Below are 26,531 nucleotides of genomic sequence, written 5' to 3'. Positions count from 1 at the left end.
ATACCATGTTTGTAAAACTGCAGCAACATTAGAGTAAGGTACTGTATTTTTAGCTTTTCCATTAGATGTAAATGTAGCTTTCAAAATGTTTTTATTTTCTACATTCTACCTAACTTTTGTTAATTACTCAATCTTGGACTTGTTTTAAAGGCTTCTTTAAATTAGATTAAGTACAGATCTAGCATTTGTCATAATTTGAACAAAATTGCTTCTTAAACTCAAATCCACATTTGAGTATAGATATAGTATTTTTCATAATTAATTTGAGCAAAATAGCTCCGTAAACTCTACAGTTAAGGCTTCTCTGATGTCACCTGTGATGACCAAGTCTTATTTTTATTTTCTTCCTCTTTTATTTTATTTTTTTTATTGCATTTTGTTTTGTTATGGGGCCTAGGTTGACTAATAGGTAAGATATGTGTGGATAGGAATGTGTGTGATATGTATATGTGTGTTTGTATAGAGAGAGAAAGTGGAATAAAAGTCCAAAAATCCTCTCACTCTCCTACTTCACCGACACACTTTCTTCTCTCTCCCATTCTTTTATTTTTCATTTTACTTCAACCATTTCTCCATCATTTGAGATTTTGAGCTTGCATAGAAGGAAAATTGACGGGGACTACGAGAGGAACAAAACCCCTCAATCAATTTTGGATTTGGAGCACATTTTTCTTTTGGAGTAGCTAGGGTTTGCTCCAAGCTTGAGATAGGGGTGTATTGTGCTTATAACCTAGGAGTTCTTGGAATTTTATGACCATTGTGTGAGTTATGCATACACTTGTGTGTGTGGGTTTAATTAGAGAGCTTATACAATGATTTAATTGCATGTCCATAATGTTTTATTGAGTTTTTATATCAATTTTCATGTGTAATATGTTATTTGTTCCATTGTTGATATTATGGATGTTAATTAAAGTCCTAAATTTTAATGTGTACAATTTCTTGTAATTAAAGTGTCTTATATGTTGTGTTTATTCATGGAATTATCATGTATTTGTTATTTTGTGAAGGTTAATTTTAAAGATGTATATATTAATGATGATGTTAAACTTTTACACACTTAAAATTTGATATAATGATAACATGAATTTAAATGACTTTAAAATACCCAATTTATTGACATTGCATCAAGAGTATGCCATTATAGTGATTTGGACCATATGACATGGATTGCGTGATTAGTATAATTTATGCGCGCATGTAAAGTGCAATTTGGGCATATCATGGAATATGGATTATTTTATGGACTTGTTTGTTAATTTCGGGAGATACTCGGGGGTTGTTACTTTGAGATGCGAGGGCTCGGTGCTCACGGGTGAAACATGAGTTTCCCCACTTCACATTGGCCAATCGATTAGTTTCCGGCGGACTAGTAATCCGAAAACGACTATTTTTATTTAGGCGCATAGCATGGCTATGCAACCGGGAGTGTGGGTGTGTTCCGAGTTATCCCGTTAATTGATTTTAACTTTTATTTTCAAGTTGGCATTTATGTGTTATTGCAACTTGTGAATTTATATACATTACACATTATTACTTATGTTTGTTTTGATGAAAGAATTAATATTATTTATGCTAGACTAGGATGATCCTATCTAGGTTTCCCTTGAGACTAGACGTTACGGAGCATGTTCCTTATATTGTATGACCATGCAATGTTTGTAGAATTTTGAGAAACCTAATTTATATTCATGAGGCATTCCTACGGAGCAATTCGTTGCTCATCCCGTTGATTCTTATATTTTTCAGAAAAAGGCATTGCCCAAGAGGAGGTTCCTCATTCCTAGCTTGATTGGGATCTTGACAACATTTTTGAGCTACTTGTGATAATTGTGACATCCATTGTATAGCTTACTTTTGGACTTGTATTTTGACACATGGTGTATTTTGGATATTATATTTGATGACATATTTGTAATATTCTTTTGGAAGAGGGAAATGACGTAGGAACTCACCCATCTATCTTTTGGAGTTCTTATGGAATTTCCTCTCTTATCTTTACTTATGTAATCCCTTAATATTATTTCTCACCTTATGGATTGTAATGAGGCCATGGTGGCCATGACTTATATAGTGGGATTGAACAATTATTGTTTAAATTTGTGTACATGTGAGTTCATTTGGATAGTCTAATATAAATGATTAATTAATCATGTTATTATTTATTTTATGAAACTATTATTATTATTATTATTATTATTATTATTATTATTTATTTGGTGGATGACACCGGTTTTCTCCAATTAATTATTTATTTATTCAAGTGAATATAATTATTTATTTATTTATTTAATTATCTATTTTTTTTTTTTTTTTCCTTCGCAACCCGAGTCGTGGAATTCAAGGCGTGACATCACCAAATCATTTTTTGTTTTTTTTTCCTTTTCTCCTTATAAATTATATAATTACAAATGTTCTTATCTATGTTTAAACAAATCACAGATCTTGTTCCTATATCCTATTAGGAAAAAGAAATACGAGGCATCAAATTTTGGATTATGCAGAAAAGAAAGATGCAATGCAGTGATGTTTCTAAAGAATTGTCAAAGTTGGGTGACTGCTGACAAATTGTTCAGTGAACCGGAAAATGACTCTATTTCTTAGTCACACTAGTATCAACAAAATTTTCAATGTAAAGCCAAAACTAATCGACCATATCCTCAAATTTTCTGACTGGAAGTAGGTATCTTATTGAGAGCAGTGCATATGTGTGTGTGTGTGTGTATATATATGAACATTTACATTGAAAATTGTTCAGTGATCCGGAAAATGACTCTATTTCTTAGTCACACTAGTCTCAACAAAATTTTCAATGTAAAGCCAAAACTAATCGGCCATATCCTCAAATTTTCTGACTGGAAATAAGTATTTTATTGAGAGCAGTGCATGTGTGTGTGTGTGTATATATATATAAACATTTAGCAGCCAGGGTAATGATATTTAGACCTATTTCTCATGGCGGCGAGTTGTGTAAACCTAAAAGTTATCATCCTGCCATGCATAAACTGAAGTATGAGTTCATCCAGAAACATCGAAGAACAAAAACTCATATGCCAGACAAATAGGCCAAAGAATCATTTTTATAGCCATCATCATTAGTCAAATATACTCTGGGTCCACCCTCTTGATATACAACTATTAGGACCCACTATGAGACACTTAATTTCTTTAACAGATAGCATAAGATCAAATAAGCAAATACAGACTACATAAGCGCCAATTATTTGAGCACGGAGTAGATTAATCTGAACATCAACTCTACCATTTTATTTTATTTTATTTTATTTTATTTTTATTTTTGGCATTACTGCTATATGTCAATTTCAAAATATTTATATAGGGGAAAAATTTATCCAGATAGAATTTTAAATAGAAATAAAGTACTAACCAAGCTCTAACAAGAATCTTTCTTATCCATGTTGCCTAACAAGATTGCAGTAACTGAAAATAGCAAAGATTGATGAGGGACCAAAATCTTGAATCTGAAAACAGATCATTTTTTACAAATTTTACTGACAATGCTGTAAATCTTTTCATGTTTAATGTCTACCAACACGATTTAGTTGTGTACCCAAACTTATCAAAGTTGAACCACCTCGTTTGGACACAAAATATAACCATGATTCATCGAACCCAGCAAATAATTAAATACTATAATTGCAGACATTCCCACAACGAGTGAGAGAGGAGAGTGTGTAGAGTCCACCACTCCACACCTCTCTATTTCTTAGTTCGTGTCGCATTTTCGTGACATGTCATCAAAATGAGAACTTACTTTCTTGAAGTTGAAAGATGAACCCACCATTTCATGGTGTCTACAAGCTATATTGCCTTAAGCATCACTCCTATAAAAAAGATGGTCTCTCCTTAGTGCCCCCAACTAAACAATCACTGGATCAGAGTGCAAGGGCATGTGTTGCCACCTATTGGCCCTTGTATAACAACACGTGTTTGTGTCTCTGCCAATAATTATAATAGCATGTTACTTTATCAAAACTAGAATGGACAATGTATTTCAATTGATACAAGTCAACGCTCACAACCATTCAGAAAACGGTTTTATTCAAATTGGCACTCCACATACAAATTGACAGTGTTAGCCTTCAAGCTTCTTGTATATCATATACTAGTCAAGACATCCCCATATTCATCAAAAAAAAAAAAAAAAAAAAAAAAAAAAAAGGGTACAAATCACCTCTTGTGTGCATTGAAATGGATTGCTTTTGCTGATCTTTTAACTTTTTGAATCATCAATGAACGAACACTGACCTGCATCACAGATGATCAACCATTAGAATGGCTGTAGTGATACATAACACACATCAAATAAAGCTTAAAGAGTAGTAGTAGTAGTTAATGATATGAATGAAATTTCACTAAAAAGAAATGGGCATTATTGCCATTTCAACAGAGAAATTAAAAAATAAAAAAGTATGAGGCCTTTGGCTCCCATCTTCAACACAGTTGCCTGATGCCAATATTTAATAGACTTCACACCACAGCCTGCATCAGTGAACAAATCCAATTCCAACTTCTTCCTCTGCTTCTCTTTATAGTCTTTTGGCCATTGCTCATCATTAAATTCATGGGAATCCAATATCCCATGGTTCCGTTTCTGGTCATCACGGTGATGCTCACCGTCAGCCAGCTCTCCAGTTGCCGCCACATCCACAGAATTACAAATGAAGGAACAGAGCAGAGAGTTAAAAACGAGATCAATTCCCGGTTTTCATGGCGTTTCTCAGCGCCAGCTCCCAAGGGAGCCAGAAATTATGAGACCAATCCAGTGTATGGAGTGTCATACCGGTCGGTTCCAGATGGACCAAACCCACTTCACAATTAAGTACTTTCTTCGAGATTATGAGCTGTTTTAGTTATACAGAATTTTGCAGTTTGTAGTGTTTAAACTTTGTAATTTTTCTTTTCTCTGTGTATTTGTTGATCAAATATGTATGATAATTGATAAATACAGTTGAAATAAATTGTCAGATTGTAGTTACTTAAAACTCATTTGTTTACTTGATTGAATAATAAGAGTATACTTGATTGAATGATAAGAGTATAGTATATGATATACAAATATTTAGATACAAGGACGTTTAGTCATCTATATTGCCGGAATTTTTTCTTTCCGGCAGCACATCACACGATCCAGACAATCCGGTGCTTAAAGAGCCAAATTTCGTACTAGCTTGAATAAGTTATTTTCAAAAAAATAAAAATAAATAATTATGGGCAACAAAGAGTTTGACAAAAGGTCAGAACTGGTGAAAAGTGGGAAGGCAGGTCGTGTCTAAAAAACAATGGATTAACGTACGACTGACGGCCAATTAAATTGGATCAGCCACCGACTAAACGTATGAAAACGTTAGAGCAACTGTAGTGGACCAAAAGAAGTCAAATATTCCAAGTACATAATAGCCAACTCTTGTCTTTTATATTGTAGAGCCTAGCACTCGTACGTTATTTTATCTGCCAGCATAAATGGAGGGGAGGGGTCACACGCTGTATTTGGGAGGATTCTAAGATGTAACTTCATGAAAAAACGACAAAGAAAATGTGAGAAGCTAGACTTGTGTTCAAGCAAGCAATCCACATTTATAGAATTTGTTTTGTGGTTTCAGTACAGTAAAATGAAAGATTTATGTTGAAGTCAATCAGTTAGTTTGACATGTGAGACAAACACGTGCAGACAGATCAGCATGATCACTACATGGGTCCAAAGCTAAGAATTTTCCTAATCCTAATACTGGATTTAACACACTGATTCTACGGCCTATGTGAGAGTGTATGACACAAACAAGAGAGAGATCATTATTTTAAACGCTTTTCTCTATCATTCTTTAGTAGAATGAAATTGATTACAACGTTTGAATCATCTAAGCCATGTTGCTTTCACACAAGATCTCGCACAATATAGCTGGTCCCTACATGGCAACACCAAATATATGCACGCCATTGACTTAAGCAGCCAAACAAGAAAAACAGACTTTGATCCCAAAGCACACGTTTATACTTGCAAGTATACATCTTGCAGGTTATTTTTAGATATACAAGTACATCAATGAACATTGACACAACCAAAAAACAGCTTTCCGTACACATTTTCACCCGCTATTCAAGGAGATGCAACATGAATAAGCATCTATATTTGACATGTACTAAAGAGATGAACATGTAAATATAATGTAGCTGAAAAAAAGATAAACTTGGATACAAATTTATATGGATATATTTAAATAAATAAAATTGGATGAAAATATATGTTAGTTAACTCAAATTCTAAATGGCTTACCTGCCCACTTGTCCATTATATGCAGACCAACACCAGAGCAAGAATGCCTTTCTCGGGATCTCCTACAATCAATACAAGCAAAATGTAAGATATTTTTTTATCTGTTTGTATATGCCTTAGCTTAAAGGAACAGGATAACATACCACGACTGTGAGGGAACCTTGCTACATTATCTCAGTGCCCACTGGATCTACAGAAAAATGAATGGAAAGCATTTTTTCGGTGATCTGCTGGAATTTAGATACCCACATCTGTTTTTTACCAAATCCAAAGATAATTCAGACTCTAATCATCATCTCTTCACCATATATAAAGTTATAACAAGTAGCGTTGGGATTGAAAGAAAGTTCAAGTCCGAAGAGAGCAAAATTTTCAATGATTGCAGATTAGGTCTTCTGAATTATTTTCTAAACTATATAAGCTTGTCAAATATTGCTAGTTTAATTAAAATTTCTAGTATTGTGTCAGTTTTGAGTAGGATTCAAACACATGTGAAGCCAACGATTTAAAACTTTCACAAGAACCAGTATTAACCATGAGTCCTGAGAACAGATTTGAAGATCTGAATGAATTTAGAGTTTATTTCAACTTAAGAAGTACATTTGAACATCAATAACCATTTCCAACATGACAAAAAACAAAAATTTCTGCACTACATCGACATACTTGTAAAGGGACTCAAGTGGACAAATAGGAGAGTATACCCTCATAAGCCAGCCAAAAGCAACTTAGCATTCATACCAAAAGTCAACAAGAAAGATTACTAATTCTGAAAACATGCTAATTTAACATATCGGGCTCCTCACATCTTTGTATTCTGAACTGTTCATGAATATTTCAAAGGCCTCAACTGCAGAATATATAACAAACAATTAGCGTACAAATTGCTCATTGAAAAAGTATTCAACAAAAGGAATATGCCAAACAGTAGGGTATTAAAGATAGCAAAAGAGAAGTTACATGACCGAAACCGTATTACGACTCCATATGTATATTCCGTGTTGCTAAGATTGAAATTTAAACCTGAAAATAGCACAGAATAACAAAAACAAAAATGAGCGACAATGACAAATATTAAAAGGGCAGAACTACTTTATCATCAGTAAAAGACACAAAAAAATTATTTTATTTTTTTTCACAAGTAAGATTTCATTAAAGGCGAGTGCACCCAAAAGAATACACAAGACGCCAAAGGCGACTACTATAGTTTTAAGATATCCACAAAATCCCCAAAGATTTACAATTGCACCCATTTATCCAAAAAAATAAAGAATACAATATATTGTATTTGAGAGGCCAAACAGGTGTCTCCTCACCCTCGAAGCAACATAAGTGCTTCAGTGAAACAAAATACATTAACTGCAACCTGTTATGCTTCACCTTGCCTTTAATTAGCACGTGAAGGACCAACAAACAGCATAGCAATTCATGATTTAATGAAAAAATATTATTCATTTTAAAAACACCTTTAGTAGCTTGGACAATCAAGGAAGGAAAATCCATCATCAGCTTTGTCAGGGATGCCAGTGCATCTTCAGCAGGTGCGCCCAATGCACTCTCAACAAATGCAATAAGAAGAATGCATTCCACACCATAGTTGAATTCCTGGTACCAAAAGTAATACGACTTCCTTCAGAAGTTGGTCAAAGAACCAGTGACCAGATTGCAGAAACAGGAAACAGAATTGGAAGGGAAAAACAACAGTGAATTAGATCCAAGCAAGTTAAAGAATGAAGACATTAATTCCAATAATCAATAACAATATCATTTACTTCATCTATGAAAAAATAGATCCCCTATCAAGAGAATTGAACAGGTTATTTTGACTGTTGTTTCCAACCTCTCCTTTCCGAAATATAGGAAGAATATCGTCTTCTACTTCAGATTCGTAATCCACATAAATTAGCCCCTGTAAATTCATAGCTAATGTAAGTCCGAGAAATTGCAGAAATATGAAGTTATTAATAGTAGGTTTTGTCAGCAGGAATTTGGAAGGAAATGAAAATTACAAGGAACAAAGTGTTGGTGTTTACATGTCAGGGCATACATGGCAGTAAGGCATTACATGATCCCTGAGAACTCCCAAGTAGAAAGGGTTCTCATAGAATTTTGCAAGGTCTTCCTTTCTCTGGAAACGCATGTAGACAGCATGGGTATAATTTTCAGTATTACGACCAGAGATACGTCCTACACGAATAAAATTAAACATACATTACTGACCTTTCGAATTACTACACAATTCCTAAATGGGTTTGTGCATATAAACTGAAGTACTAGTGCACATTTGATAACTGTAAAACCACATACTGTACTCAAGTGTTCGCATTAGAAATTAAGAGAATTTAACAGTGAAACCAAATGTATTACAAATTCTACAATCTCAAAATAAAGAAACATATCTCTATTTGTTTTGGACCTGATACAGGTCACATTATAGATAAGCCAAGAGGAGAGGTAGACAGGCATAAATGATTACCAACAAATTAAAACATAGGATGTTAAAAGGAGGTTGCCTGCAAGAAAAATGATAGTGTAGAATAACGGGGCTGGCATATGTTCTAAAGAATTCATTTCTGCCACTTGGCATTGCAATAACCATCAATGCCAAAAAATAGTTACTCAAAAGTTCAAGTTTCATGTAATGCTAGCTGTGTACAATGTGTAAAAATTTATTGTTCGAAAGAAAAAACTCACCTAATGATATTGCAACAATGCCACCCATTTGATATTGGGATGTATAAAGATAATCCAGCATATCCTTCTCTTCCTCATCGGATAAATCTTCCCTTGCTTTAAGCAGACATATGTGTTCCACAACTTTTCTGTGAGAAAATAACCCACCTATCACCATATTGTAGCCTAAAACCTCATACTTGTAAAAGATGAAAAATTTTCAACGGCCCCGGAAAGCTAACTCAATCAAAAACTTCATCTATGTAACAATGACAATTCAAGATAAGGACAAAGCCAGTCAACAGATCTAACCGACTATATTAGATCATAATTCTTAAATTGAGGATACAAGTTTGAGCATGAGACAGCCACTTTGTGCAAAATTATGCCAAATATTAGGTCTGTTTTGATCTTCCCCTCCCAATACTCATGTAGGCAGGACTTTTGACTAAAAATTAAAATTAAAGGGGTGGTGCAACTATAAGAAATGTGGATTGGCCCATAAGTCAATTTTGAGTTATCTACTAATTGAAGACATTAGACCATGACAGTTAACAGATTCTTTCTCGATGCTCCACGAAATTATAACTCTTTGCTCAATCTTAATTACCTTGTATAAGAGAATGAGTTACATTTGTGTTTCTTATAAGAAATTCTTGGTCACAGAACAAATTTAATACTTCCATTCCTGTTTTTATCACTACAAAATAAGTTCATGCATATAAACATAGAACTCTTCAAACTACAAAAATCGTAACTATTTTCTTCCATATTGTTCTAATTCTAGGACCACAATTCCAATTATTCACCAAACCTGATACCCTTTTCTGAAGTCAGTTTCTTGCACATGAACCCCAACCAGTTGTTGTGAACTTTAGCTATGGTATATTCCGGGCAAAATGGGCAAACGTGGCGTCACCTAAGGAAATGATTCTCTCTATCTGGTAAATATATTGTTGGGAATGCATAAATATCAAATAATCATGTATGATTTTATATGAAATATAACAGCTAGAAAAGAACCTTTTCCTCTCCATACCAATGCTTGAGTTTGGCCCCTCAGAAACTGAAAATTTTGCACCTTGATTCTTCATATTCCGTAAACTCGTGTTTGAAACTCCATTCAATTGGAAAACTGGTATATGGAATCAATATAAATAATTATGAACCAAATGTAATTTGAAAATGCATATTAGCACAAGAATAATTTTCTGAGAAATGCTTACTGCAGTTATCTGAGGATTTTTTTTTTCTTTCTTTAAAGCAAGTAAAAGTGGAATTGGCAACAGTTATTGGTTTTTCATAGAACTATAAAATAGAAAACAATTTAGCAACTTATTTGGTTCACAGTTTTCTGAAAACCGTTTTTTGAAACCTGAGTTAAAGAAGGCATGAAGTTTGGGAACTGTCTTAAGTTCTCTGAAATTGTTTTAGTTTTTTGACTCCCTGAAAATTGTTATCAGAGAATTAAACCAAACAGGCCTGAAATTTACCACCATAATTCTGTTTCTCCAATTCTGAGGCAAATAGTCCAGAATACATACAATGGCAAAGCCCCTTGTTCAGCACATCATTCAACTTCAACCCTGATTATCCCATTGAAACCACGTTCAGGATTAACTACAAACGTGAAAGCAGTAAACTACCACGGAATGCGGGGAAAAAATTGTAAAAGGGAGGAAACAAAATCATGAATTTCATATAATTCCGATTCTGGGGAGAAAAATAAAATAAAATAAAATAAAATAAAAATAAGTTGTCCCAAACAGCCAAAAATAGTGGTAACAGACTCAGTTGATTGAAGATTTTTATTTCCTCGAGTTCTAAAGAAATAAGAATATGGAAAGATTCTAATTTCCTTCCATTTGATGTAGTTTCTCAACAAACAAACAAACGAAGAATATTAGAAATTGAACTTACCATTGAAGGGTTTTCTCGCAGAAGCTGGGGTTCCTGAAGCAGGGTTCCTGCGGAATCTGTGGATCGGATAAATGGTAGACAAACCCCAGGCATGCGTTTGAATGAACATTTTGTTTGTAAATATTCTGAATTGAACTCTCTTCCGATATAGTGTGACGTTCGTTATATATATATATATGTACATACATATATATATATATATGCACAGAGACCTTATATATACATGGACAGTAGATTTGGGAATCGGGGAGAGCGGATGTTGTGGTAAAGATCTTCCAGCGCAAACGGGTGGTGCAGGAAAAAGATCATTTTAAAAAAGAGGGTTTATGTTGGCGCCTAATTATGGGCATTAATTTACTTAATTACCCTTTCAGCTTCATTGTTAATGAAGCAAAATTTGGGAAGACAATTTACTTTCAAGATGTGTAATTCTTGAGTTTGATTCTCTCCTTCTCACAGATTTTGTCTTGTTGGACACTATTATTATTACATATGAAATACTGATTGAAAGTCCTTGTTGGACTTTATTTAACTATATTTGACTTTTTCATTTGTATAGGCCCAACAAAGAGGAACCAAACAATCAGGTTTCCTTACAAGAGGCAGAGATTATAGTCATGCTCAAGCCAAACACCGCCTTAGCTTAAGATTGTGACATTCAAGCATCCTAAGTCCCACTATTAAAATACTATAATACAACATTACTATAGAATTATTTGTAGCAATTGAAAGCATTCACTTATCACCTATACAACACCTTATTATAGAAATTGTGGACATTGTCGAAAGAGCCCTTCTTTGTTGTTATAGAATAGATAATACAAGTATATCATAGGTTGAATGGTGAAAATTCGTAGCAAGCTAACTCCTGCAAGGTAAAGAGAGCATGGCTCGTCTGGAGCACCGGTCTGCCTGTAACTAGAGCAAATACTATCAACCTTCAACCGGATTGAACCAAAGCATAATGTGTCCCATAATCTCTTGATCCACCATCAAGAACCAGGAACATTAAGGTTCTGGAAGAGCTCCGGAAGGTGGGCATTGGTTAACTTGGTCCTCTTGCTGATTTCTTTGTTCTTCTTCTTGGGCTTGGGCTTAGAGGCAATGCCGTCAACCTGAGCCATGGCCCTTCTCTTTGCAGTGTTTGTGGCAGGCTTCATCCCATTCTTTTGGAGATCCTTCTCAATGTCAATCATATCTCGTGCCAATTCAATTCCCCGGAAGAGCTGTTTGAGGTCATCATCAACCTTGATGGGCACTCGGGGATCATTTGGGTAGGCTACGTCCTCCTGTGAATCAAAGTTCGACAGCAGCCAGATTTGACCAGCTGCTTTCAAAGCCTGGAAGACATACATTAACACAAATGTTATCCCTACCTGAATACTCTTGCCTGCAACCACAGATGTGGTGTCTGACCTATAGGCAGTGACTACATGCTTTTATTATATGTATATATGAATGAAAAAAATATAATATTCACTCTTGTTTTTATTGAAATAAAATACAATTGTATCAAGCATCAATAAAGCATATAAATACAACATAAAAAGGGAGAACAATAATTCTACATCATCATTATAGTAACAAAAGTTAGACAGCATGAAAGCAAATGTGCTAGCCTTAGCCAGTGCTAAAACAAGAAAATTAAAACCATATTGAATTGAATTTACCTGCAAGTCCTCCATGACAGTTGGGTAAGCATCCTTGAGATCAATGATAGCAATACCCTCTGGAAATTTCCGTATTAAGATAAGAAGTTGATTCTTTTCCTTCAGATCATGCTTGGACTATAACAAATAAAAAGCCAAGTAACCATCCTACAAGAAAAAGATTAGGAGAAGAAAAACAAAAAAGTCTTCCTAGCAAACAATGGAGGCAAAAATACTAGAAGTCTTCCTGTCTAAGAGGATTCATTGGTGCATAGATTAGATCATTTACCTTGTAAGAGAAGCGCTTCCCATCATATTTCACTTTTGGGTTATTCCTCAAACTGTCAAACACAGCCTTGTTGGCATTTGTATCAACGTAACATGCTTCATTTATTTGCTCTGGTGTGAAGGCTTGCCTTGTCTGCAGCCAGAGAAATAAATTAATCAGGAGATGTTTAATCCCGCACAGCAGGTTTTAGAGTACATCAGCAAAAGTTGGATTCACCACTTATAAGAAAATATACCAACCGATGGCAGTGAAAGTGGCCAAGATTTACAAGCATGAGGTCTAGGCACTCAAATGACAACAATGATATATTTGTATTCAATGAAACAATCTAAGAAGCAAAAAAACAAAAAAAAAAGGAAGAAAAAAAAAAGTGCAGTTTCTGCAGGATGTATCAAGTCTCGGAGATTTTGACAACTCTTACCATTACAAAGTATCAAATTTGGTACTGTGATTCAGTCAAACATAGTATGGCATTATTCCAAAGGCAGCAACTTCAAAGTGAAACAATAATTTCTAAACTATAATTAAATCTGAATTTGTCAGAAAGATCAGACTTTGTCTTCAATTAGGAACTCCAAGCGAAATAAGCAACCAGATTTGAGAAATTAATTAGCCATCACCCATATATTATATATAGAACATTTTCTATCACAGAAAGACAACTGAGCAACACAAATTGCAATCTACAAATTGATGATAGAAATTTAAAAAGCACAGCCAACGATAAGTAAAAACCAATATTTCAAGCTACGAGAGAGGCAATTTTCATTAGACCATATAGACTAATAAATCCATCTTACCAATGTATATGGTGTACAAAAATACCATGTATCTTTACTCTCATCTATCCTACCTAGTCAAGCTCCCATATATTTTTTCCAGTGTGTTTGGTTTATAAACAATGACAATTCATTTCAAGTCACAATATATGATGACATTTCAAAGGTCACACAGTCACACATACTCTAATAGGTAAAGGCAATACATAATGATCATCAAATATCAATGGTCATACAAGAAATGATAATTAAATTAATACCTCGAAAAGCAAGCCTATAACACGTTTGATCTGAGCTCCCACCGGGGCTTTTCGTATGCTGTTAATGTGTTGAAGTCTCTCTGTGTCATTTGAGAATTTGATTGGAGGGGAAGGGGATTTTGCAATGGTCGAATGCCTTTCGGGTGTGGCCTTTCGATTTGCTACTGCCGCCCTAGAAGGCCCTGCTTTGGCTGCAATGCTGGTTAGGGTTGATTGGCATTTCTCTTGCTGCTTCTTGAATCTGTTTAAACTATCTTGCAGTGAAGCCATCTGAACAAAAGAGAGATTACTCAATTTCCCAAAATTGAAAAATTGCCGTGCATACTAATTTATATCTATAATTAAAACAATGTATATATGGTTTTTCTGGGGATTCCAATTCTCCAATCGAACTTCGTTATTTTTAGGAATTTTTCAAAAATAAAAATTAAATATGCGACGAAAATATAACCTAAATCATCACAACTTCAAGCCTTTCTTGCAATCAAACTTAAATCGATCACAGACAACTCGAAAACCAACATAAATATGATTGCTGACATTAAGAATATATATACACGTATGTGTTTATGATAGAAACTTCAATTACATGTCAGGAAGAATAATGGAGTAGATCAACTTTGATTTGGTTTGCGAGGGTTTCGAGTCCCTGTGTTCTTCCATTCTCTCTCCGAATAGAGATTACTATTATATGATATAAAACGGGTCAATTGCACAAACTCTCTAGATTTTCACCTATTTATAGAAATTGCCCTCTTATTTGTAAGAAACAACAGTATGGGAGTCCCAATGCGGTAGTATTAAAATAAATAAAAAATTAATATAAAACGGGTCAATTGCACAAACTCTCTAGATTTTCACCTATTTATAGAAATTGCCCTCTTATTTGTAAGAAACAACAGTATGGGAGTCCCAATGCGGTAGTATTAAAATAAATAAAAAATTAATTTTTTATTTTAGTTCTAATAAAATGAAGAAAAAAAAATAAAATAAAATTATTATTGACAATTAGCACCATGTAACAATGATAGATATTACTTTTGAGAGGAAAAGTTGCACCATCTATTCCTAATTAAGAGAGTACTTGTTAAATTTTAATCTATCTATCTATTAAAATCGTAAAAAAATAATAATAATAATTAAATAATTTTTTTAACTTGACAAACAAGAGACAGGAATACAATAATTAAGATGAAAATTATCAAAACAGTTCTGATCAAGAAAATAAGCCGAATGTTGTCTCAAACATTGCTAATACAAACAGAGGAAAGACTAAGCATTGCCATTTTGGAATCAGACAATGAAGTGCAGCTCTGACATCCCGGATGGCAATTATTAGAGTGTTTCAATTTTGTCATAGTATTTGGTTCAATGTTGAGAAACTTTCAATTGAGATGGAGCTATATATAGAAAGATTTTTATTCGAGATTCATTTATGAAAGAGCACACAAACACGAATCTCGTGCCAAGATAGAGATTGTTGGGTTATGTGGTTCGAATTAAGTGTGTACATAGTGTTATAGTGAAGTTGGACTTTTACAAGTTTTGTTGGAATCTGTTAGTAATGAGTTAGAACGGTGATTTCGTGGTGAATTTTTGTTTAGCAAGGAATTGAGTATGAAGACTTTATAAATAGAGATGGGTTGTGAGAGGTAGAGAGGGGAGAAATATGTAAGGAGTTAGTGTTGTGAGAAGAGGAGAGCCGAGTGTAAAGATGTAAACTCAAGAGTGAGAGTCAGTGGGGTTTTGACATTCTCAAGAGTGATAAGTGAGAGTCAGTGGGATTTTGACATTGGATTAAATATTTTCTTCTTTAATTCGTTATAGTGGAAGAATCTCATTTGATGAATGTAGCCCTGTGACTAAAAGAATCTTGTAAAATATTGTATCATGTGTGGATATTTTTTCGTTCAGAAATTTAACTCTAAATAAGAGTTGACTTTTACGGTTAGTAGAAGGAGGTTCATATCCGTAACAATAATAACATCATATAGTAATTTTTAAACCAAACATTAGAAATATTCTCAGACAAAGTCCACGAAACTGCTTTGCTAAAGCAAATAGCTCTCCTGCTTCAACCCATATACCAATATCTAAAACACAGCACCACCACCTCCTCTGTTACATTCCTTTTTCTTTTCTTTTTAAGTAAAATGTATTAAAAAAGCGTTCAAAAGGAGAACGCGTCCCAATCTATACAAAGACAAAACGGAACTTATGAACTCAAAGAGCCCATGAAGTCAACAATATCCTCGAGAGAAGAGTAATCTCTCCCCCGACCCTAACAAAAAAGAGTACAATTAATAGAAAATTTCTGCACTCCAATGGAGGACTCCTTCCCATCAAAAGATCTTCTATTCCACTCTTTCTAAAGGCTCCACCAAATGCAAAAAGGGGTCACCCTCCAGAAAACTCTCGCCTGAGCCCCCACCCATTGGCCCCTCCAAATATCCAACAAATCCTGAAAGGTCCGAGGCACGACCCAATGAATACCAAACAAGCCAAAAATGAGACTCCAACAGTCATGAGCCACAGGACAATGCAACAAAAGATGATCCACTAACTCCCCATTAATCTTGCAAAGACAACATTGATTAACAATGATATGCCTTCGCTTCCTCAAGTTGTCCAAAGTCAAAATCTTACTCCAAGCTATAGTCCACACAAAAAAGGCCACCCTAAGAGGCGCCTTAGACAACCACACCGTCTTCCATGGGAAGGTGGTACCATGAAAACTAGAGAGGCACACAAAAAAGGACCGGACCTAGAACACCCCCTTAGAAGAAGGCACCCAAATCAAGGAATCTGCACCTGTACCCTCCACCTCCTGTCTGTACATGAGAGCCAAAAACCAAATGACATCATCCAACTCCCAATCCTGAAAAGCTCACCGGAAACGCACATCCCAAGACAACCTTCCGCTATCAAGGCGATAGCAGTCAGCAACCATAGCATGTTTGTCAACAGTAATCCTGAAAAGCCTGGGAAACAAAAGGGCCAATGGCCTATCCATCGATATAACAATTTAATTGAAGACTTAAGAAAAAAGATGATGGCTGGAGAGTAATCTGAGTAGTAGCATCAACTAACAATGGAAGCATTCCACAGCTCCCCATTAAAAACAACGAAATGGTTAATAGCTTTTCATAAATACCAACAACAAAAAAAGCTAAAAGAGATGTCATAATTAAGCTAATTTGACGAAAAAGAGGCAATTTTTTTTTTTTATTTCCCTAACAGATTAAGAGGATGAGAATTCAAATACGGATACACCCATTCAGGAAGTTAAGCGCTTTATCGATTAGGCCACTAGCTAGGTTTATTTTTTATTTTTTTGTTAAAAAAAATAATGGCAGCAAATTAAAGATGGCCTTTACTTCTACATGGGTTAAAAGATGTTGAAACATCTCAGGCTTTAAAAGCCTTGTTCAGATTATCAATTATATCTGCCACTGTGTGCGCTTCACAATATGATAATTAAACATAGTCATCCTATAGCCATGGACGGAGCCAAGATTTCAAGTGAGGGGGTGGGGGGATACTGCCAAATAATAATAATAATATATAATATAACAATTATAAAATTCAAAAGACAAAGAAAAAGAAAATTATTCAAATATACACGTTAAAAAGAAGAATTTTAAGAATAAAAGTAGAAAAAGAAAAATGAAAGAAAAATTTTAAGAGTAAAAGGAAAAAGTTAAAAAGGTTTCAATTGAGGAAGGAAATTTTGACTTTTTTTATAAAGAAAATTTAAGAAATCTGAAGAGTAAAAGAGAAAATAAATAAAAAATAAAGAGATAATTTTAAGAATCACAAAAGGAGGGCACTGTATATATTTTTTCATATATATAGAAAAAATTTAAAAAATTACTATATATATTATAGAGTGCGGGCCAACTCAAGAGAGGCACGTGCCCCCCTAGGCCTTCATCGACTCCATCTCTGCCTATGCATGGCTAGAGCCTAATGGTACCTTAGATTAACACTACTAATTGACTTATTCTTAAGCTGCTAAGGACTAGTTTGGTGTGGTGCAATAAATTGGAATGGAATGAGAATGTAATGAAATGGTCATTTCTTTTGTTTGAAGGTGAAATGATTTTGATAGAATGATCATTCTCCAAGAATAGTGGGTAATGATGATTCCAACTTTAAAATTGGCACTAAATACAATAATGGAAAAAACGGAAAAACTGTTCTATTCCACTTTCTTTTATTCCATTCTACCGCACCAAACTAGCCCTAAGAGTAACGATGCCATGAACATGAAATTTATTCAACTAAATTTTGGTGACAGGTAAATACGATTCAAGTCTAAAACAATTAATTACCAAGAAAAAATTAATAATTATATCCAATGTATACTTTGTGTGAATAAAATTCATGTTTTTCAATGATTATGTAAATTCTTAAATATATGAGACCAAAATATATATATATATATCTTAAATATATAAATTTATCTAAAGAAATCTTTCAGATAATAGTTTTTATTAAAATAGATGGCAAAAATGTCCAATATTTTTTTTAGTGTAATAATGTTTTTTTAATAAAATTTTGGCTGTTCTCATAAAACTAAAAATAGAAATTTTTTTAAAAAAAAACTATGCTTGATTCAGTTTTCTGAAAATTTAGTTATAAAAAGATTATTTTCAGATAACTGTTTTTTATTATTCTCTGCAAACTGTTTTATGTTCTCTAAATTCTTGAAACTATTTTCAGAGTTACAAATCAAACAAGTCCAAAGTATTGAAAGATGCTATCAGCCTTCCACGTTGAGAAACAACCATTTATGTTACCAGTTGTGATGTTTTCAATTTTTGCCATTTTCCAATTTCTGGAATTTTCCGTTGATGCAAGAGTATTTTCGTCCTTTTACGTTTCGCGTACCGGACACCAGGTGGTGTGCCGGGTATGTCGGATGGTTAGTTGAGGCATTCCATTGAGTCTAAGACTCTTGGGAACGCAAGATTGATCATTTTCGCATTTTTTATCGTTTTTCGGGCCGGACGGTCCCGTGTGGAACCCATTACCGATATTGTCGCGTACGAGTATTTTGGTTGGGTCCATTTACATCGTAATTATTTTTATTTATTATGTTTTAAGTGACTTCATGTTAAATGTGTATTCATAGATGCATGTGGTGTAAAATTGGGACAAAAGAAAAAAGGAAAAGAAAAGAAAATGGGTGGGAACCACCACTAAACCACTTAAGGCCAAGAGACCATATTGGTCTCTCATTTCTTCCTCTCTCTCCCGCTGGTCTTTCTTTCCTTCTCTCAAGCTTGCTTTTTCTTTTTCTTTTTTAATTAAAACTTTGAAGTTAGATCCCATCTTCAATACTTGGAATTTTTTAGGACCGTTTATGTCAAAACGAAGAGTACGACGAGCTCTACGCGTAAGTACCAACAATTTCAGATTTGGTGCTCCCTTTGAATTTCGAAATTCTTGACCCATTTCAAGGGTTTTGCTCAATTTTGAGGTAGGGGTTTCTAATCCATAGAACTTCTTGTTCTTTTGTGAATTTTCCTCTCAATTTGTTGATTTGCATGTTGATTTTGTTAATATTCTTCCAAAATGAATAATGTGTTGTAAATGAAGTATGTGACCATGTGCTTAATTGATAATACTTGCAATTGCTTACTTGTATGTGATAAATTCCAGTTATCTATGTTTACTATGCTAGACTAGGATCGAATGTAAAGATGTAGTAATTTCTTTAGAAGTTCTTGTATAGCATATTGTAAAGTTTCAATTTTGAACATGTTGTAGAATAGAGAATCTCAAGGCATATAGCATTCATGCATAGCATTGGGAAGAAAATGGGAACAAGTGTTTTGAAAAGAAAAGGGGAATTTTTGGGATGAAGTTTTTGTTGAAATGTTTTTATGAAAAATCCGGTCGCCGCAGAGTCACCAAAGGGCCGGAAGGTTAATGTAACCTAGAGAAAATTAGGGAGATTGCTCTAGCGTGGTTGAGCTATCTGGGCCCTATAATGAAGTTGGTACCAATGGTCAGGGACAATAGCCAATCCTTCTCTCGGCGCTGAGGGGGTACCAAAGGGGGTTACATTAACGGTTTGAAAAGTGATGGATTTAAATGACGAAAATGGGGAGCGATATCAACATGCATTGCACTTCATTGCACTATAGTGTCTATGTTGAAACTGGATATCATGTTTTATTTCCCAACATACTATGATCCCTATCTCTATTGCTCCTTTCTTTGTATAGATTCACGGGGACACAAGATGTGTGTCTTAGGCACCACCTACTTAGCAAATTGCTCACCCCCTTATACTTAACATTTTTCAGGAAATGGCAAGGGGTTAGCGGATGACAATCCACCGCAAGCTTAAGAGTTGCTAAAAGACCATTTCGTTACTTTTGGTATAGGCCATTCTTTTGTAAAAGCTCCATTTAGTGAAATGTATTCTAAGCTAGCCGTCTTAGCCTCAAAAATTTGCTATGCACCTTGATTTCATAATTTTTGTAAACCAAGTCACTTGCAAAGACTATGTATAAATTCCATGTAATTGAATTGAATGATGTTGTAAATGGATCAAGGGTTGGTATTTTGTCCATGATTAGAGTATGATGCATTTTCTGAATGTTTAAAGCAAGTTTAGATCATTTTAAAGTTCCCATTCAAGTTCCTCCATAACTCCACAAGTACAGTCTCATAGAAGCAGGTTCCAGGCTCGGCAGAGCCATTTCGGTCGACCGAAATGGCACTTTGGTCGACCGATTCTTCTTTACACTCTCGGGATCTCCTATTTCAGTCGACTGAAATAGGGTTCGGTCGACCGAACCATCTTTGTACTCTCAGGATCTCTATTTTCGGTCGATCGAAGTGGGGTTTCGGACGACCAGTTCTAGAAGGCTTGCTTCGGCCGACCGAAGCTCCACTTCGGTCGACCGAAATGCACATGTTTGGTACACTTTGCTCCTTCCTCTTTGGTTATCTACTCTCGACTCTTGGGGATTTGTTTTGATCCCTTATGAAAACTTAATGATGACCCAAAAGGTGACGCTTGACGTTAGAAATGATGAGTTTGACCTAGGTGACCTTGGGTTCGAGTCAGGACCTGGCTAACGGTTCGAGCCTTCGGGTTTGGGTTATTACAGAATTGGTATCAGAACTTTAGGTTCGAATACCTTTCGGACTACAGGTAGTGGCTTACCTAGAAGGGGTAGAGAGTTGACTTGCATCGTTTATGTGCCTGTGTGTTAAAGTGCTTAACTGTTTAAGAAATATGCTTACTTGTTACCTGTTTAAATGTTTATTGTTTTGAAAGGCATGCCTGTTTGCTAAGTGCATATGTGTTTAAATTGTGATACATGTAAATAAAGTGTTTATGTTAATTGCAAACATGCTATATATGATGGGGCGGAAAGTATGAGATATACGACGGTGGCGAGAAGTAGGCACAGTCAGTGCAATTTTCTTTTATGATACTGTGACAAGTAATGAGCATGGTATTGTAGTTTCATTCATTTTGTAAACGTGCATATCTATATTTTTATGTGTTTATGCGGTCAAGCATGGGATGGTTGTGTGGGTTGTGACCTGAGTTGGTGAGGAGCTCGGTTGCTTCAGGATGGTTGGGTTTCAGTTTTTATCGAACGGATGGCTTGGTCTTTTAGCTCATGGATTGAGTTATTTGGCGTGTAGCTATTTTCGTCCTCTTGTTATATTTTGTTCGGTACTTAGAGCACGACTTCGAACGGGTTGCATTTCAAGGCATCGTAACTGGGTTGTGTGAGAGTATCATGCTTTGGTGTGTGGGTTCTGGTGACCGTGGAGGTCAAGTATGCGAGTGAGGGTTTTAGTATAACCATAGAAGGTTAGTGTTAGTGACTTGAGTCACGATTTGGTGCGGAGGTTCTTAACGAACCGAACGTGGTAGGTGTGATAGAGATTACTTAAGTCACAAATATAGTCTGCGAGTGGTAGATATGAATCCTTTGGTACAGTCTAGGATGCATGTTGGTTCGGGCTGTCGTAGAGAATGGTTTATTGTGGGGTGATCCTCGTATTGGAGAACTACAGGAGTGTGCTATGGGTAATTGACTCTCGGTGAGTCGATTGCATGGCTCAGTCGATGAGCGGAGTTCTGGGTTGGTACGGCTGTCTAGAGAGTCTCGAGGTGGTGTATAGTGGTTAATTTTAGTTGTGCATAGCAGAATTACACTATAAGGCAGGTAGTATGGGGTCATTGGAGAGCTTGGTTGTTCTTAGATGAAGTGATAACTGGTGAGTATGGTGTTATCAAATGAATTATGTTTTAGAATTTGAAAGCTGTAGATTCGGATTGTATTTCAATTGTGTTTGATGTATCAGGAAATAGTACTCAGTGTTTGAGGATCCAGAAGGGTAGATTGATAACAAGTATGAGTGGAACGAGGTTGATCTTGTAGGCTTAGTTGGTAAGCCATTTGATTTTGTCGGGGTCAATAGTGTTCTAAGGAACAGTGATGAAGGGAGGTAGTGATGTTGAACTTAGAGTATGAGGTTTTTTCATTTAGGCACGCAAATCGCCTTAGAAGGAGTGGACTGAGTTGTTGGTTAAGCGTTAATGATTGATGGTATCATTGATGGTATTGAGGTGATAGTCGGGTGTTGAGTATTCTGGATTTTATGCTCATTTTTGTTTTGAGGATTTATCGGTACTGAGGTTCTTTTCTAATAGTATGCAGTGATCATTATGGGGAGTATCGAGAATAATGCTTATTCTTTTGTTACGCAAATCTTGTCTTAAGGATATTTAAGGAAAAATCCTTTAGTAGTGGCTTGATGGTCCGGTGGGATGATAGGATAGAACTGTGGTTGGAATGAGTGGCAGTAAAAGTGTTATGGTGTTGTAGTGTGATGCTTAGTGCTGATGAGCAGAGTTGTTTAAGGTATGATCCAAATGCGGTTTAGAAATTACGAGTTATTTGTTGTGTGTTATCAGGTAGGTGATGAATTGTGCGCCAGTTGAGGCGATTGTGGACGGTGGGGTCGTTAGAGTCAGTGAGGATGACGTTGCCAGATAGGCACCCTTTTCTTTTGACAAGTCAGTGGGATTATTGCGACTGAGGTCACGGGTCTTGCACACACAGTGATTGAGGCATTGTCGACTTTAAAGAGTAAAGGTGAAATAGGTGATCAGGTGTCATTGTATTTAATAGGGTTTCTCATTGGGAGATTATCTGGTAAGATGGAACGCGATGTTCAACGTATAATGATGGTTCCTAGTGTTAGTATGTTAAGGGCGTTGGTACTTTTATCTAAATAGTTTTGGTTAGCATAGTGTTGCGGAGAGGTGTGTGCGAGGTTTTTATGTTGATTGTGTAGAACGGTCCGGTAGTGGCGAGGTTGCCTAGATTTGTGTTCGTAGTTCTGTATGTGTTACCAGTTGGTTCTCTTCCAGGTTCATAGGAAGTTCATTTCATCTCAGGTGAGATTGGATGTCCATGGTCGGACGACTGGTGAGTAGCGTGTGACAGGTTGTCAGGTGCATTTAAGCGCGAGTCGTCAGTCTCTTGTGAGAGCGGGGTTTGTTAACCTTTCCGTTTGTTTTAGTCCTTACAAGAACGTCTTTTGTTGTGAGTCTTGTTTTCCATTTTGGAATCATGCACGTCTGTGGGTGGACAGGTTTAGGAGTGGTTTGTTATGCTGTTGGGGTTCATCGATAGAGTTTCTGGTTGATTGGGTCGACTCACTCCTACGGGGGGAGGTGGAGTCTTTAGTTTTTGTAGTACTTGTTCCGAGAATGGCTCTGATTGGTGGAATGCCAGGCACGGGTTGCCGAATAGGAAATTGTGTTTCTGATGTTTAGTACTAGCGATGATGGCTAGGGAATGTGTTGTGAATCGCAGTTTGTGAATAACTAGGTGATGTAATGTGAGTTGTTAATCCGGATGCTTTTTATTGATATCTGAATTGAGTAGTGTCTTGAGGACAAGTGTTGGTATCGTTTGAGTGCTAAGTAGCTAGGGAGGGAATATGTGATTTTAATTAGGTATAATAGGAGTGATTGACTTTAGTTTTGAGGTTTCAGACATGAGATAGTCGTATTGTGTATTTTGAAGAAACAAGAATCGAGTCGAATGATGTTATGATGTTGATTACCGGCTGTAGGTATTATAAGGTGACTGAAAAGCTTTTAGGCTGATTGATGATTGTGGTATTGGCGCTGTGTTGCCTTAGCTTATCGTAATTGAGATACAATTAGAGTTTTTAGGGCTGGAATATGACTGTATGGTTGTTGAGGTTGTGTAGAGCGATGAATTGATTAGAGAATGGATCTCATGGTTACTTTGAGAACTGTGTGGAATTGTGTTTGAGGTTTTGACCTGGGGACAGGAACGACATCTGTGTTGAGATCGGATCGATGATGAGAATGGCCTAGCCAACCATTTCTCCTGAATCAATCCCTCTTCAGCACAATGTCGGGTCAAAGGTCAGTGATTGTTTCAAGTAGTCACAAATAGAGAGAGTATGGTATTGGGTGTTGTGTCAGTGTGCTGGTGTGGATTCAGGAAGTTGTCTCGGGTGATGAGGTGTGTTAGGTGAGACCAAGTGTCCAATCCGCTTGATTATTAAAAACCTTATTTTAAGGATTGAGTCCTGGGCACAGGGTAGTACGCTTTATTGGTTTGGTGACTCATGATTGTATAATTGTTGGGAGATTCATCATTTAGTTATCTTGAGGTTAACCAGTATAATAATTATCGATTAGTGTGGTTGGTGGTCATTGTATGATTTTGTGAGAGTATAGCCGTATGTTGGATGACGAGTATTGGTTGAACAGAGATATGTAGATGGAGTTTGAGTCTGATTGTGTGATGGATGAGGTTCCTCATTTGGGGTCTAGATTGCCCCTTAGAAGGATGAGTTGTGATAGGATGTTGTCATGATCAGGGGTCTTGTGACCATTCTTTTCCGAGCCCCAAAGTATTATATAGTGTTGTAGAGGAGACCAGTGTTGGTCTTAAGTCGAGTATGGAATTCAGTGAGTTTTGTGTATGATGTTGTGAGTGATGAGTTCCCTCATACATTGGTGATCATTGGATTTTCTGACGACGGTGTGTGATTGCCTGTTGGCGCTGGTGTCAAAGGCCGTATGGTTGTTGAATTCTTAGTCTCGGGATTTTGTAAGGTGTTCTCGGAAAGAGTGTGGCTGTGGGCCTCCTTCTTTTAAGGAGGGTAGATTTCGAGAACGAAATCTCTTTAAGGATGGTAGATTGTGATATTTTCAATTTTCGCCATTTTTCAATTTCTGAAATTTTTCGTTGATGCAAAGGTATTTTCGTTCTTTTACGTTTCACGTACCGGACACCGGGTGGTGTGCAGGGCATGTCGGATGGTTGGTTGGGGCATTCCATTGAGTCCAAGACTCTTGGGAATGCAGGGTTGATCATTTTCGCATTTTTTACCGTTTTTCGGGCCGGACGGTCCCGCGTGGGACCTGTTATCGATATTGTCACGTACGGGTATTTTGATTGGGTCTATTTACATCGTAATTATTTTTATTTATTATGTTTTAAGTGACTTCATGTTAAATGTGCATTCATAGATGCATGTGGTGTAAAATTGGAACAAAAGAAAAGAAAATGGGTGGGACCCACCACTAAACCACTTAAGGCCAAGAGACCATATTGGTCTCTCATTTCTTCCTCTCTCTCCCGCTGGTCTTTCTTTCCTTCTCTCAAGCTTGCTTTTTCTTTTTCTTTTTCTTTTTCAATTAAAACATTGAAGTTAGATCCCATCTTCAATACTCGGAATTTTTTAGGGCCATTTGTGGCAAAACGGATAGTACGACGAGCTCTACGCGTAAGTACCAACAATTTCAGATTTGATGCTCCCTTTGAATTTCGAAATTCTTGACCCATTTCAAGGGTTTTGCTCAATTTTGAGGTAGGGGTTTCTAATCCATAGAACTTCTTGTTCTTTTGTGAGTTTTCCTCTCAATTTGTTGATTTGCATGTTGATTTTGTTAATATTCTTCCAAGATGAATAATGTGTTGTAAATGAAGTATGTGACCATGTGCTTAATTGATAATACTTGCAATTGCTTACTTGTATGTGATAAATTCCAGTTGTCTATGCTTACTATGCTAGACTAGGATCGAATGTAAAGATGTGGTAATTTCTTTAGAAGTTCTTGTATAGCATATTGTAAAGTTTCAATTTTGAACATGTTGTAGAATAGAGAATCTCATGGCATGTAGCATTCATACATAGCATTGGGAAGAAAATGGGAACAAGTGTTTTGAAAAGAAAAGGGGAATTTTTGGGATAAAGTTTTTATTGAAATGTTTTTATGAAAAACATGGTCGCCGCGGAGTCACCAAAGGGCCGGAAGGTTAATGTAACCTAGAGAGAATTAGGGAGATTGCCCTAGCGTGGTTGAGCTATCTGGGCCCCATAATGAAGCTGCGGAGGTACCAACGGTCAGGGATAGTAGCCAATCCTTCTCTCGGTGCTGAGGGAGTACCAAAGGGGGTTACATTAACGGTTTGAAAAGTGATGGATTTGAATGACGAAAATGGGGAGCGATATCGACATGCATTGCACTTCATTGCTCCATAGTGTCTATGTTGAAACTGGATATCATGTTTTATTTCCCGACATACTATGATCCCTGTCCCTATTGCTCCTTTCTTTGTATGGATT

The 26,531-nt window shown here is 35.9% G+C and overlaps 2 protein-coding genes and 1 long non-coding RNA gene across 6 annotated transcripts; 1 reads left to right on the top strand and 2 right to left on the bottom strand.

Annotated features, from left to right (window-relative positions):
- Nucleotides 1-304: 304 nt before the first annotated feature.
- Nucleotides 305-2,099, top strand: LOC132284983 (uncharacterized). Its single transcript, XR_009472407.1, has 2 exons — nt 305-761; nt 1,750-2,099. It is a non-coding gene; the product is annotated as an uncharacterized LOC132284983 (long non-coding RNA).
- Nucleotides 2,100-4,094: 1,995 nt separating this feature from the next.
- LOC132284981 (stress-response A/B barrel domain-containing protein UP3) lies at nt 4,095-11,142 on the bottom strand. 3 transcript variants are annotated; one of them, XM_059787128.1, is made up of 12 exons: nt 10,889-11,138; nt 10,462-10,554; nt 9,992-10,103; nt 8,990-9,117; nt 8,343-8,482; nt 8,136-8,204; nt 7,762-7,900; nt 7,256-7,318; nt 7,102-7,145; nt 6,439-6,546; nt 6,296-6,357; nt 4,095-4,269 (listed from the first exon to the last, which is right to left on the bottom strand). In XM_059787128.1, exons 1-10 carry the CDS (start codon nt 11,070-11,072, stop codon nt 6,460-6,462), a joined length of 1,059 nt encoding a protein of 352 aa, XP_059643111.1. In that variant the 5' UTR covers nt 11,073-11,138; the 3' UTR covers nt 4,095-4,269; nt 6,296-6,357; nt 6,439-6,459. The 3 variants fall into 3 exon arrangements, with proteins under 3 accessions (XP_059643111.1, XP_059643112.1, XP_059643113.1); XM_059787129.1 differs by lacking the exon at nt 10,462-10,554 and having other exon boundaries at nt 10,889-11,142; XM_059787130.1 differs by lacking the exons at nt 10,462-10,554; nt 10,889-11,138 and adding an exon at nt 9,783-9,909 and having other exon boundaries at nt 10,008-10,061.
- A 247-nt stretch (nt 11,143-11,389) lies between these two features.
- Nucleotides 11,390-14,584, bottom strand: LOC132284982 (uncharacterized). 2 transcript variants are annotated; one of them, XM_059787131.1, is made up of 5 exons: nt 14,455-14,584; nt 13,866-14,135; nt 12,827-12,958; nt 12,559-12,675; nt 11,390-12,228 (listed from the first exon to the last, which is right to left on the bottom strand). In XM_059787131.1, the coding sequence occupies exons 2-5, from the start codon at nt 14,133-14,135 to the stop codon at nt 11,881-11,883; spliced, it is 867 nt and encodes a 288-aa protein (XP_059643114.1). In that variant the 5' UTR covers nt 14,455-14,584; the 3' UTR covers nt 11,390-11,880. The 2 variants fall into 2 exon arrangements, with proteins under 2 accessions (XP_059643114.1, XP_059643116.1); XM_059787133.1 differs by lacking the exon at nt 14,455-14,584 and adding an exon at nt 14,317-14,445.
- Nucleotides 14,585-26,531: the final 11,947 nt, after the last annotated feature.

Source organism: Cornus florida, unplaced genomic scaffold, assembly GCF_030987335.1.
Source record: "Cornus florida cultivar Cherokee Brave unplaced genomic scaffold, ASM3098733v1 CherokeeBrave_3.0.0_Hap2_Chr11, whole genome shotgun sequence".
In the NCBI taxonomy this organism is placed as follows: Eukaryota; Viridiplantae; Streptophyta; class Magnoliopsida; order Cornales; family Cornaceae; genus Cornus; species Cornus florida.
Note: the sequence above shows the minus strand (reverse complement) of the source record. Positions and strands in the feature narration are given on the sequence as shown.